Here is a 12021-nt window from a genome sequence, read left to right on the forward strand (position 1 = left end):
AAGAGCATGATTCGTGTTTCTGTAGCTCGCATTATGAATTGTATTTGTGAAAAGCTCAACAGCATAGTCTATCTTCTCTCCTATTTTTAACGAAATGTCCAGGCTTATAGCTGAGTCTAAATAGCTTTTAAATGCGTTAATGTCTGTAGAGGCTGTGATAACTTTATGGGGCTTTTCCAACATATGGGCTATTGTGCTGTAAGTTGCTATTATGGGAGAATGATCTGAGTTAAGGTCAAAGCTCTCCATTACTCGCATGTGTGATTGCGGGATTCCAGAGAATACTACGAAATCAATCAAATCTGGAATTTTTCGACCATCAGTTGGCCAGTATGTGGGCACACCAGTTGACAAAGTTGTTATGTTATTGTTTCGTATGCATTTGTGTAACTCTGATCACTTCGGGTTAGTGAATCTGGATCCCCAACATGGATGTTTGGCATTGAAGTCGCCTCCCACGAAAAACTTTGTTCCCCTTGGAAAAAGTTTTTAAAATCGAGTTATTTTATTGTGAATCTTGGTGGGAGATAAATCGCTGTTATTGATACATCTGCGTGCATACATTTTATCTGAATTGAGGCAACCTGCATAGCGTTTTCTCTAGTACTGTCCATGATTTAAAATTTAAGGCCCTGCTTAACAATAATTGCAGCACCTCCATGAGCACTATCTGATGCATGGTCAGCTCTCACTGTGTCGTATCCAATAACTCTAAAAACGAGAAGGGACGTGTGAGACGCTTCTTACGCGTCACAACTTTTATACCCGGCACTCAGTACTACATCTGCACCTTAGCTGTGTTTTGTCAAATTTTAAATTTTTTCATGGCGTTGGCGGAATGGCGTTTTTAGTTTTCTTTTATCTTCAAAATTGTAGATTTGGTAGGTTTTCGCCCTTTTGCGGGGGCGGAAGGGGGCGTGGCTCATTTTTGAAATACACTGGTTTCAGTGTGAGCATATAGCAGTCTGGATGCAACATTTGGTGGCTCTAGCTCTTACAGTCTCTGAGAACTAGCCGACAAACAAGACGGACAGACAGACATGGCTCTATCGCCTCGTCTATTGATGCTGATCAAGAATATATATACTTTATGGGGTCGGCAGAGTTTCCTTCTGTGCGATACATACAACCGTTATTCCACACAAATACAATATTTACTTTTCTCTATTTACTCTTCGAGTACCGATTATAAAAAAGATGCTAGTGAAGTGTGTTTCTGAAATAAGCATGACGTCAATGGCATTCGTTTTTAAAAATAAAGATATTTAATTTACATGATTGTAAAGCCCATTGGCATTCCATATTCCTAAGTTTTGATTTATTTGCATAGCTTATTTACAAGTAACATTATCATGTTAAGTAAATTATTGGTAAGTTGCGATTGTTTTTTAGAAGCTTCTAGAGTTCTTCTTGAAGAGCTTCTAGAAGCTATTTCCTGTAGCAACTTGAGCGTATAATTGGTAATAGTTGGGTTGTTGGGTCGAATTATTAAACGGAGCAAATGATTGAGATGTAGCAAGGTAATTTTTATTATTGTCATCTTTGGTGTTTCTTTGGTGGTTGCGTTCGCTTACTATTTTTTTGATATAAGATCCTGATAGACTTTACAGCCTTTGTAACTAGCAGCATGATCTTCGTTGCAGTTGGCACATTTTGCTGGTTGCTCTATCTTTTGGCAAATGTTACTGGGATGGCCAAGAGAGCATTTTACACATCTGTGAGTTTTGGCACAATATGACTTTGTGTGTCCAAATTCCTGGCAACGACAAGACTGAACGATTTCTTTGGTTTTACATGGTGTTTCTATATTAACAACTTCGTTACCAATGAGTTTACTTTGTATATATCTAAGTTCTTATTGTTGGGCTCAATGTCTAAGTAGACAAAATTCAATCCCTCTTTGGTTACACGACTTTTAATATTACTAATGTTTCCAACAGCGTGACCTTTGGACTCCACATCTTGTTTGATTAAGTTTAAGTTGGTATGTGTGAAATTTGAGAAAATTTGTAGTAAGAGTTTTAACAAGTTTCCTGTATTCTTCAATAGACTTTACCATAACTCTCACATGACCATCGCGTTGTTCTTTATAAAAGAAAAGCTCTTTTTTAATTGTAGTCGAGGTAAACTAGCATTCCTCTTATATCACTGACTTCAGATAAGAATATAGGTGGCGGCTTGGTAGATTCATCTAAGGTATCTTCAGTTATCATGTCCAGTGCTTCGTTTTCGTCTTCATTTCCGTTATATGGCGTGCTGTCGCTTAGGAGGGCTTATTGATTGGAGCTGATGCTGAGTGCTAAGTCCAGAGCGATTGTATATTGTATTTGTGCACAAACTGAATGTATGTAACACAGAAAGATCAGCATCAATAGCCGAGTCGATTGAGCCATGTCTGTCTGTCCGTCCGTCCGTCTTCTTGAGGGCCTGGATCTCAGAGACCATAAAAGCTAGAGCCACCAAATTTTGCATCCAGACTTCTGTATGCTCACACTGTTACAAGTGTATTTAAAAAAAGCCACGCCCCCTGCAAAAGGGCGAAATCCTCCCAAACCATTTCTATCAGATCACCGAATTGGGACCATATGGACCATTTTTATAGCCAGAATGAAGAAATTAATATGCCGTGGCTAACGGAGCGTGTTGGTGTGAGAAGTCTTGTAGATGTAGATGACAGATGAAGAAAAAATTTAAAATTTGACAAAACACCGCTAAGGTGCAGATGTAGTACTGAGTGCCGGGTATAAAAGTTGTGACGCGTAAGAAGCGTCTCACACGTCCCTTCTCGTTTGTTCGGTAGAATCGGAGAGGCTTGGTTTTGTCTCTTGATTGCCTTTGGCTTCGGTTTTACTCTCTGCCAGCTCCAACTTTGTTACACTTTGTTATCAGTAACCACTGTTTTGTTTGCTTTTGTTTTGTGAACCGAATAACTGTTAATAGTACTTTTGCTTTACATTTCTTTACGAATTGAATGTTTTTGCTAAGGCAACTTCGACTTCGAAGGGCACAAAACTCAATTCCGTAGGGAATTCAAATGACCGAGTTGGGATTAGATTGGATCATTATTATAGCCATAAGGAATAAATTAATTCGCAGTGGTTACCCCCACCCCTTCCATCAGATTTTTTTCTGCACATTATCTCATTCCACACTCTGATCCGTTCAGTGTACTGTCCGAGGGGAGCAATACAAGCTTAAAGAGCTTGTTGGCGTGAGAAGTAATGTAGATGTAGATGAAATGTAGAAAAAATGTAAATTTAAAAAAAAGCCACTAAGTTGTAAGAGAAGCGTAAGAAGCGTAGCACACGTCCATCCTCGTTGTTTTAATTAGCGCATATTTTGTATCTCTTAAAACAATTTAATTTTTTTTTTGTCTTCTGATCTCAAGTACCCTCTAAATTCTAAATTTGTTTATTTTTATGACTTTTCCTTTGAAAGTTCCGTGCGTTCTTCCTCTTGTACCCTTTCTTACTTTTTAACTAAAAGCTAATTCCACATTCCTATAAGTCGTGTGAAAACGATACAAAAATCTGTTTACTAGCGGCTGTACATCGAGCATTACTCATTTAAAATATCTAAAACCGTTCGATTTGTCCTAGAAAAGCAGTAGCTCCCTTCCGACAGGGTACCTTGCAAGCAGACCGTAAAAATTCTAAAACGGATACTAAAAAAGAGACCAATTATCTTAATTTTCTTGTAATTGAATTTATCCTATGTTTTAAAGCGAATTGAAATTTTTGTATATATTTGCCAGACAAGATGTGGTATGAGTTCGATACACAATTTATCGATAGAAGGTGACATTCTATACACACATCCCCAGACTTTATTCATGTTTTAAATTGTTTCGTCTGTTTACTTGCATTTTTTTCCATATGCCAGTGCCTTGCTGGCCTACAGGTATGGATGTTTCTATTTAAGACTGAGAAATTGTAATCTCCTTATCGTGTACATACAAAGCATATTATTCCTCAGAAAACAAATGCATTCGCTCAAGCTATTCATGATAAGCATATATGTACGTAAGTGTGGATGTATATATGCATGCATTTGCGTATGTACTTCCAAATAAGTGCATGCAATTTTTCGGTTGCCGGCGATACGAAATGCAGAACTAATGCTTGAAGTGTACTATTTTAATGCAGATACATAACTACATTTATTTTACCGAAAAGTAACGCTTAAGTGCAGTGTTATTTTTGTCTCTGGGTTGCACCAGAAGCCATCTTAATGTACATACACATGTATGTATACACATACATGACATTTACAATAAATATATTCAATCAAGCTATAGCCTTCTGCGAATCCTTATACTTTTGCGAGTGAATGAACACAAAAGTAAATATCTAAATAAATCACAGAAAAATTGACAATATATAATAATATTAAAATAATAAAAATGTTTTACTGCTTTTAAGGAATTCAAATATGGCTGTTCTTCAAGGAATCCAAGCATATTTTTCGACACTTAGTCCTTTGGCCGAAAATATTTCCCGCGAAGTAAGTCAGGCGAAATCGGCTTACAGTCCAGGTGCTTGGACTGGCTTAACTTTGTCACAACAGGAAAATATTGTCAACAATCATTTTATAAAACCTGAAATATATATTAAGTACTTCAATAAGACTAAACCGGAATCTTCACAGATAGATGAAATCGATACACAAACCAAAGTAAATATATCTAAAAGCGGCCACCAGAACTGGCATAAAAACGACGTTATATATACCTTTAACGGTAATAACCTGCACTCCTTTATACATCAAAATGTGGGTCTGAAAGTTGTACACGATGAAAATACAGGAGATTACCGCGATGAGCATTCGTTTCCATTTAGCTACCGAACCAAATCTCAAATAAATATTCCAGAGGCTTTTAGTGATAATGCTGACATAGATCCGGGTTCCACGGATGTGTGCAATCAAATCATCCTTTTGAATGTCGGAAAGGAAATGATGCACGCTCAGCCAACAACCGGTCTAAGTGTTGAAGAAGAAATTCTTAAAAAAAGTCCCAGGGTCTTGTCCGTCCACGAATACGATCGACTAAATCACAGAAGATATGAAGACGGAACATGTAGCTTTAATACAGATGAAAAATTAAGTCTACTGTCAAATTTTGGGTCAAAAAATAGTATCGAGTCAGATTTATCTGACGAGCACGAATGTAAAGATCTCTTTCAAGAAGAAAATGCTAAACTCCTAACCCCAGCAGTGCAGATCCCGCAAGGCTTTGATTTCTTAAGCAACTGGTAGGGCCCTATCACTTATATTTGATTATAAAATGATTAACAATAAAACTTACATGGTCAAGAATTTAATGTTTGAAGGATTACTGTTTTTTTGGCTCGTGCGAATTAAACAAATGCAAGTTCTTCCCAATTTTCATCACATTCAAGTGCCAACCAGTAATCTTCACTTTTTATACCCGGTACTCGAAGAGTAAATAGGGTATATTGTATTTGTGCGACTAACGGTTGTATGTAACGCACAGAAGTAAGCGTTTCCGACCCCATAAAGTATATATATTCTTGATCAGCATCAATAGACGAGGCGATAGAGCCATGTCTGTCTGTCCGTCTTGTTTGTCGGCTAGTTCTCAGAGACTGTAAGAGCTAGAGCCACCAAATGTTGCATCCAGACTGCTATATGCTCACACTGAAACCAGTGTATTTCAAAAATGAGCCACGCCCCCTTCCGCCCCCGCAAAAGGGCGAAAACCTACCAAATCTACAATTTTGAAGATAAAAGAAAACTAAAAACGCCATTCCGTAGGGAATGGCCATATCTATCAGATCACCAATCCGATCCGATCGGATCATTATTATAGCCAGAATAAAGAAATAATTTGCTGTGGCTAAACCCACCCTGTCCAGCAGCTTTTTTTGTTCCTTTCACATTCTCTCATTCACACTCTGCTTCTGCTTCACTCGGCCCCTTCCTATTTAAAATTTGAGAAAACACCGCTGAGTCCGCTTGTCCCAATGATCAGTTTTGGTGGCAGTTTACGCCAATTAGCCAAATTATGGCCGGAGCAATTAGTATTTTTTATAAGTAAAATGAATTTGTAGCATTAAGCATTGAATTGTTGCATTTACGACATACTGACAGAACCTTGGTGCTATAGAACATACATGTGATACGTGAATACGATAGAGAAAGAGGAAGAACATGCATTTAATAGGTGAATATCGAAATTGAAAAGAAGAAGAGATTAAATTGATTTAAATTCCGACTCGGTCGAACCAGCAGCACTTGGCTTTTTATTTCGAGATTTTGATTCCGAACTGGTTGCGAGGAGTTGCGGAAACAGTGGCCAAAAGCTAATTTTTAAAAGTTAAAACCAAGACTCGGTTTTTAACGCTCTGTATTAGAAAAAGAGTGACCATCAAAGTTGCGTATAAGAAATTTTCATAGATGGCGCCACTTTCGAAAAATCAGCTGTGAAACCTAGCGGTCATTATTGCACAGAATGTACAGGGAAAAAGTACCAAACTTATTGCTGTTTTAAATATCTCATAAATTGGAAAACTGATTAACTGATCCAATTTTTTTGATGCATTTTATTTACTAGGCTTTTTAATACGTGTTCTGTAATGTGAACGATATCTAGTGGTTGGCGATGTCTTCTACATTTAGATGTAGTCCTGAGGCCGGGTATAAAAGTTGTGACGCGTAAGAAGCGTCTCACACGTCCCTTCTCGTTTCTGTTAAAATTAATTGTTTAAAATAAACAAGAATCATTTCTAACATTTTTTTAAAACAAAAAATTATTGTGGCAGAAGAAATAGCTAGGTTTATCTTTGGGAGTGACGATGACGATTTCTTGCCTTCTCTCTCCCTTTCGTTTGGAGACTCATAATTACATATACATATAGACAATTACTGGAGTTCTTTACAAAAAAAAGCTTCGAAGTGAAATTTAAACATTTCCTAAGATTTTACCATAAAAGGTTTGGTTTTTAATGTAATATAATGCAAAGCTAAAAAATATTGGTAGAGAAAAAATATAAGTTACCAAAAACAAAATTTATAATTTACGTATCGACTCCATAGATTTCAATTGATTTATGAACAGGCACACTCCAGAACTTGCATGTCACTCCATGTTGAAATCTTTAGCTTATCGGTGTGCTCTTCATCCACGTGCAATACTTCTAGGACTTTGAGCTTTGAGGGGGCACAGCAGGGACGAGGAGCTCGACTGCTATCTTGTTGCCATATAAGACTTTGTAAGAGTGCATGGTGATGGGCAGGATTGTGGCGCGGTGGACAGCGGCCATGGCAATAGCCAGCATCAAACATTTTTGGTTGTAATATGAACTCAAAGCCCTTTATATCCTTGAAGACCACATCTAACTGATGTCTACAGCATCGTTGGTGCACTTTGTAGCAACTATTATTCCACTTTTCCCTACGCCAACCCATGTCTTGGTCCGAACGATGATGAAAATAACTGTCGCTTCTATTATTAGTCAGCACTAAATGTTGCACTCCGACTTCGAGGTCACCTGCACGATGGCTTTGCGTGTCCCCATGACCGATGATATTTAGGACTGGCATAAGATGAAACCTGTCACTGTCCGGAGCTGCTGACTTGGCAGATGCAGATGTTAATGGTGCGAACGGGTTGACATCGCTTAATATGCGGGCTCCTATACTCCTACATCTATCGCATTGAATCTCTATACCCAAATTTTCATGACTCTTGTTTAACCAACCACGAACTGCTTTCGTCACATCAAATTCCAGCCACTGGGTGCGGGTTTCTTCGTAGCGCATGTTTTCAAACTCAATTTTACGGGACGCAAGTAACCTTCGTCTACTTGATGAAAGAAGTTGATATACTTTGAGATTCAATTTGCGAAAATGGGCGCGCCCTCGGCTCTTGGATTCGTTACGCTGCTCTGCGTTAAAGTCAATGACATCGCCATCGCCGGCATTACAATTTTTGTCCTTGTTCTTCATTGAGCTATCATTGCCGAAATTGCGATTGAATTTTCTTTGGCCAGTTGCTGTTGCCTGAAATTTTCGAGTATTTTTCGCAAGGACTGAACTATAGAGTAGCATTAGCCTTACATTAGCCTCGTCAATTTTATCATGCTGAAAGTTGGCATCATTTACGTTTGTCAGTGGAAAGTGCAATAGAATATTGGTCTTATCCCTTTGGTCAAAATGGATTTTTTCATTCGATCTTCCTTTCTTTGTTTGTCTTAATACGGACAGGTTCTTAACAGATCGTTTATGACGCCATCGTTTCTGACTTATGTCGTTAAAACTTTTAGTTACAATGCTTAATATGTGTAAATCCGTAAGGGGGGACGACGCTACAGGTTCGTCACTTAAATAGCTGACGCCTCTTACATGGTTGGTTTTAAGGCGGTCTAAGTATTCACCGTATTTTCTTAAGTATTCAACTTGACTTATGTTCACCTGTAAAAACAAAAATTACATTAAATAGAATTTAAAATACATGCACATGTATTTACATATGTACATACATACTGATTTACTCGTTTACTCGCACAATTAAATGTTAATAATACATAAATATGTATATTCTTATTCCTACCTTTTTCATATCTGGAAGCTTTTTTAATCCAAGACCATTCATTACCAGTCGCTTAAGTTTTGCTTCATCAATCCGGTTCCCATTTGGTGACTTGTTGTTATAATTTTTATTATAATTGTGACTATCAACTTCCTGGCCGTCATTTCTTATGTATCTTTTACGGATATTCTTAATTGGAATACTGTTATTCTTCTCAAATTCCATTACTGAAATGTTTACGTGGGTCGACTGGGCCTCAGGGTGGCTTAAAATAATCAGACTATATTTATTTGAACTTGCATTAAATGACGACACGCCTTCACCTTCTCTTCTTCCTCTTTCACTACTTTCTATAATATTTTTTTGAGAAGGGATAGTTATGCTTCTTTGAATGTTATTACTTTTGGTTTGAGTTCCAGTTGATTGTAGTTGTTGATTGGTTAGCCGTATCTGAATTCCGTCGTTTAAAGTTTGTAATTGCATACTTGTGTAGTTATTGTCGTAGGGATTGTCGTAAACGTTAGAATTTGAATTTGACGTTGGGCGAAAAATAGCTTGACCATTTGCTTGCAGGGTCAGGATTGGAAATAGTAATATAATGACTAGCCATACCTGTGTTAAATTGTACAGTGAATACTTTAGAAATGTTGTGGGAAATGTATGAACTATAGCGAGCTTGGATCGAATCTGATTTGTACTCGACGTTGATATACGATTGTTATATCTGGCACATACTATATTTGTAGAATGACAAAAATAATAGTGGTAAAGAATCCATCTGGAACATGTCGTCTTGTTACGACAAAGGTGTCTTTGTCTGATGTGGCGACAGGTCAGGGGGCCATTTTTTGTACCCCTTGTAAATGTAACGCATTTATACAGGTTACACCTCTTCGGTGCGTTTTGGTAATTGGCCGGAAAATTTGGTTTACTGTCTATTAACATGTTTCTTCCACATGACCATCAAGTTGCCTGTGTCCAAGTTGATCAGTTCTGAGTATGTAAATTCACACATATAAATGTAGGTTCATATGTACATATATGTACATTCCACACGTCATCTGTACAGTATGTTGCTAGAGCATCTGTGTTCTTCCAGATTCAAGAGTTGATAATGCGGTTGTATGTATGTCTGTTATGTCGAAATGCCGACTTATTCAAGAAAGCAACACAAAATACTGTTCCGTTTTAGTATGAGTAAATAAATAAATGATCAGTTTTTATCAACAATTTGTACATATTTTTGTCTCTTTCACATTTATCAACAAATGCACGTCGCGGCGGCAGAACCTGTTCGCATGGTACGGCTACGGTTCGGGCGTCAACACTTAGCTTAGTCGACTAAAATACCCGATAGCGAATGCTTACTCCACAGCAGTATAAACAGACTCTTCTCTCTCTTGGCTCTCACACACCCACATCAACGAGTAGACAGACACAGACACTCAAAAAAAAAGCGAGTGCACTATGGGAAATTTGACCACTTTTTCTGGTCAAAACTAATTTTTTAAAAGTATTTAATGTAATTTATATAAATCCGATATATACAAAAATCTTGATCTTTAATGTTAAACAGTCCACCACTTTGACAGAGTACGTAAATACAATGTTGGCTGCTTAACAGAGCTGGTCGCTATCACAGTCAAATTAAATAATTTAAGTAACATTATTGTCAAGCAGTCTTATAAGAGAAACTTTGTGTAATAGTTCATCCCTTAAAAATTATAAATTTGTAACGAAAAGTTAAGCTGAAGTTTTTAGGTAAACCTGCAGAGCTGTTTGCAGCGAGAAGGCAAAATGCAAATGAGTCATTGCATTTTCCATTGCATTTACGCCCTTCATTAGTTTTGATAACGACAAGAAATCATTGAAAGTAATAGTTGCTTTTAACGTTTCTAGAGGAATTGGAAACGATTCGATAGAAAATATGCTTATTTGCAAAACTCGTATACAATCGTACATCAATAGCCGAGTCGATATTGCCGTGTCTGTCTGTCCGTCTTGATGAGCGCCTGGACTATAAGAGCTAGAGTCATAAAATGTTGTGTGAAGTCACACTGTTACAAGTGTATTTCAAAATTTCGCCACGCCTCCTTCAGCTGCCTCGTCTTATTTTAATCTGTTCGTGCAGTGTGCGGCTCTAGAAGAAAGGGGCGAGATGCACTACTGAGCTTGAAGCAATAATATAAGGAGGAGCCATCGGGCCCGTTTGTCACGTATTGATGCTACTTTTTAGTGCGAGTGAAAGGGTTCTGCGCCGTAAGTGTGAGTGAAACGTCCGCACACAACCTTTCGCATGAACAAGCGACCAATCACTGAACATTTAGAGACCGAGCACACCCGAATAATTTCTTCATGGTACCGGGTATAAAAGTTGTGACGCGTAAGAAGCCTCTCAAACGTCCCTCCTCGTTTTCAACTATCTTTTCGTTTTTTAAATGCATACATACAATCCCATAAAGTAATATACAAAAAATAGTCATTAATAATTGCCAAAAAAAAGTGTAAGGATTGCCCATAGTGGATTTAAGATTCGGATCCGCACACAATCACATTTTAAAAGGTACTTCTATGTGTACATACTTGTATACTTGAGTACCTCCATACAATTTACGTACATATAAATGCTTTCCATTTAGTGAATACCCCAACCTACATCTTTTCGTCAGCGTATGTATGTATATATGGTACTTCCTAAAGCTTTTGGTGAATGACACTCACTTAAATGTAATTCTAATAAATGAGTACTAAAATTCTACCAAATTTCGAACTCGTCTGTCAAAGTACATATGTATGTACATCAATGTTTTATCCATACATGCATATCTATGTACATATTTATATGTATATATGTACCTATGTCCGTATATTATAGAGTTTCTATAGATGTACATATCTATTTACATATAAATATACATACATAGTTTCTAGTTTTCTTTCAGGCCAGTTGCTTGTGGGGGTTAAGTAAATGCACATGGATTTCAAATCAAATATATACATACATATGTAGGTACATACACAAGTACATTGAAGGATGGAATCGGTGCTTACGTTTAGATCAGCCCTCGCTGGTCATGTTGCTACAGAATTTTGCATTCTAATAACCATGAGTACTTTTCATTCATGGGACTTTCTTGTCTGTAAATGTTGACACTCGTCTTACCTCTTTCAAAATATTTATACATATGTATTTAATGTCCATTGGTGAATGTAAATATGTGCAATGGTGTATACCATTTACAACAGGTATTGTTGTAAAATATGTTTCTTGTACACATGTAACTATAAACAAACTTTGATGGGTAGTCAATATTAGTATGTACATAGAACCTACGTACATATTTGCTTAAGTGTGCATTTAAGGTAATGGTCTATATAATTGTTATATTATATTTTGAAGTTAGCCATGAAGCAGAATTGGCCGCGCTACCGATATGTACCGATATGTACATACACATACATATGTATGT

General features: G+C 37.2%; 2 protein-coding genes across 2 annotated transcripts; one reads left to right on the forward strand and one right to left on the reverse strand.

The window, feature by feature from the left end:
- Nucleotides 1-3770: 3770 nt before the first annotated feature.
- LOC117590675 lies at nt 3771-5319 on the forward strand. The gene is made up of 2 exons (XM_034283552.1): nt 3771-3900; nt 4423-5319. The coding sequence occupies exon 2, from the start codon at nt 4432-4434 to the stop codon at nt 5254-5256; it is 825 nt and encodes a 274-aa protein (XP_034139443.1). The 5' UTR covers nt 3771-3900; nt 4423-4431; the 3' UTR covers nt 5257-5319.
- A 1602-nt stretch (nt 5320-6921) lies between these two features.
- Nucleotides 6922-9898, reverse strand: LOC117590672. Its single transcript, XM_034283545.1, has 2 exons — nt 8573-9898; nt 6922-8433 (listed from the first exon to the last, which is right to left on the reverse strand). The coding sequence occupies exons 1-2, from the start codon at nt 9494-9496 to the stop codon at nt 7069-7071; spliced, it is 2289 nt and encodes a 762-aa protein (XP_034139436.1). The 5' UTR covers nt 9497-9898; the 3' UTR covers nt 6922-7068.
- Nucleotides 9899-12021: the final 2123 nt, after the last annotated feature.

The sequence above is a fragment of the Drosophila guanche genome, unplaced genomic scaffold (assembly GCF_900245975.1).
Source record: "Drosophila guanche unplaced genomic scaffold, DGUA_6, whole genome shotgun sequence".
In the NCBI taxonomy this organism is placed as follows: Eukaryota; Metazoa; Arthropoda; class Insecta; order Diptera; family Drosophilidae; genus Drosophila; species Drosophila guanche.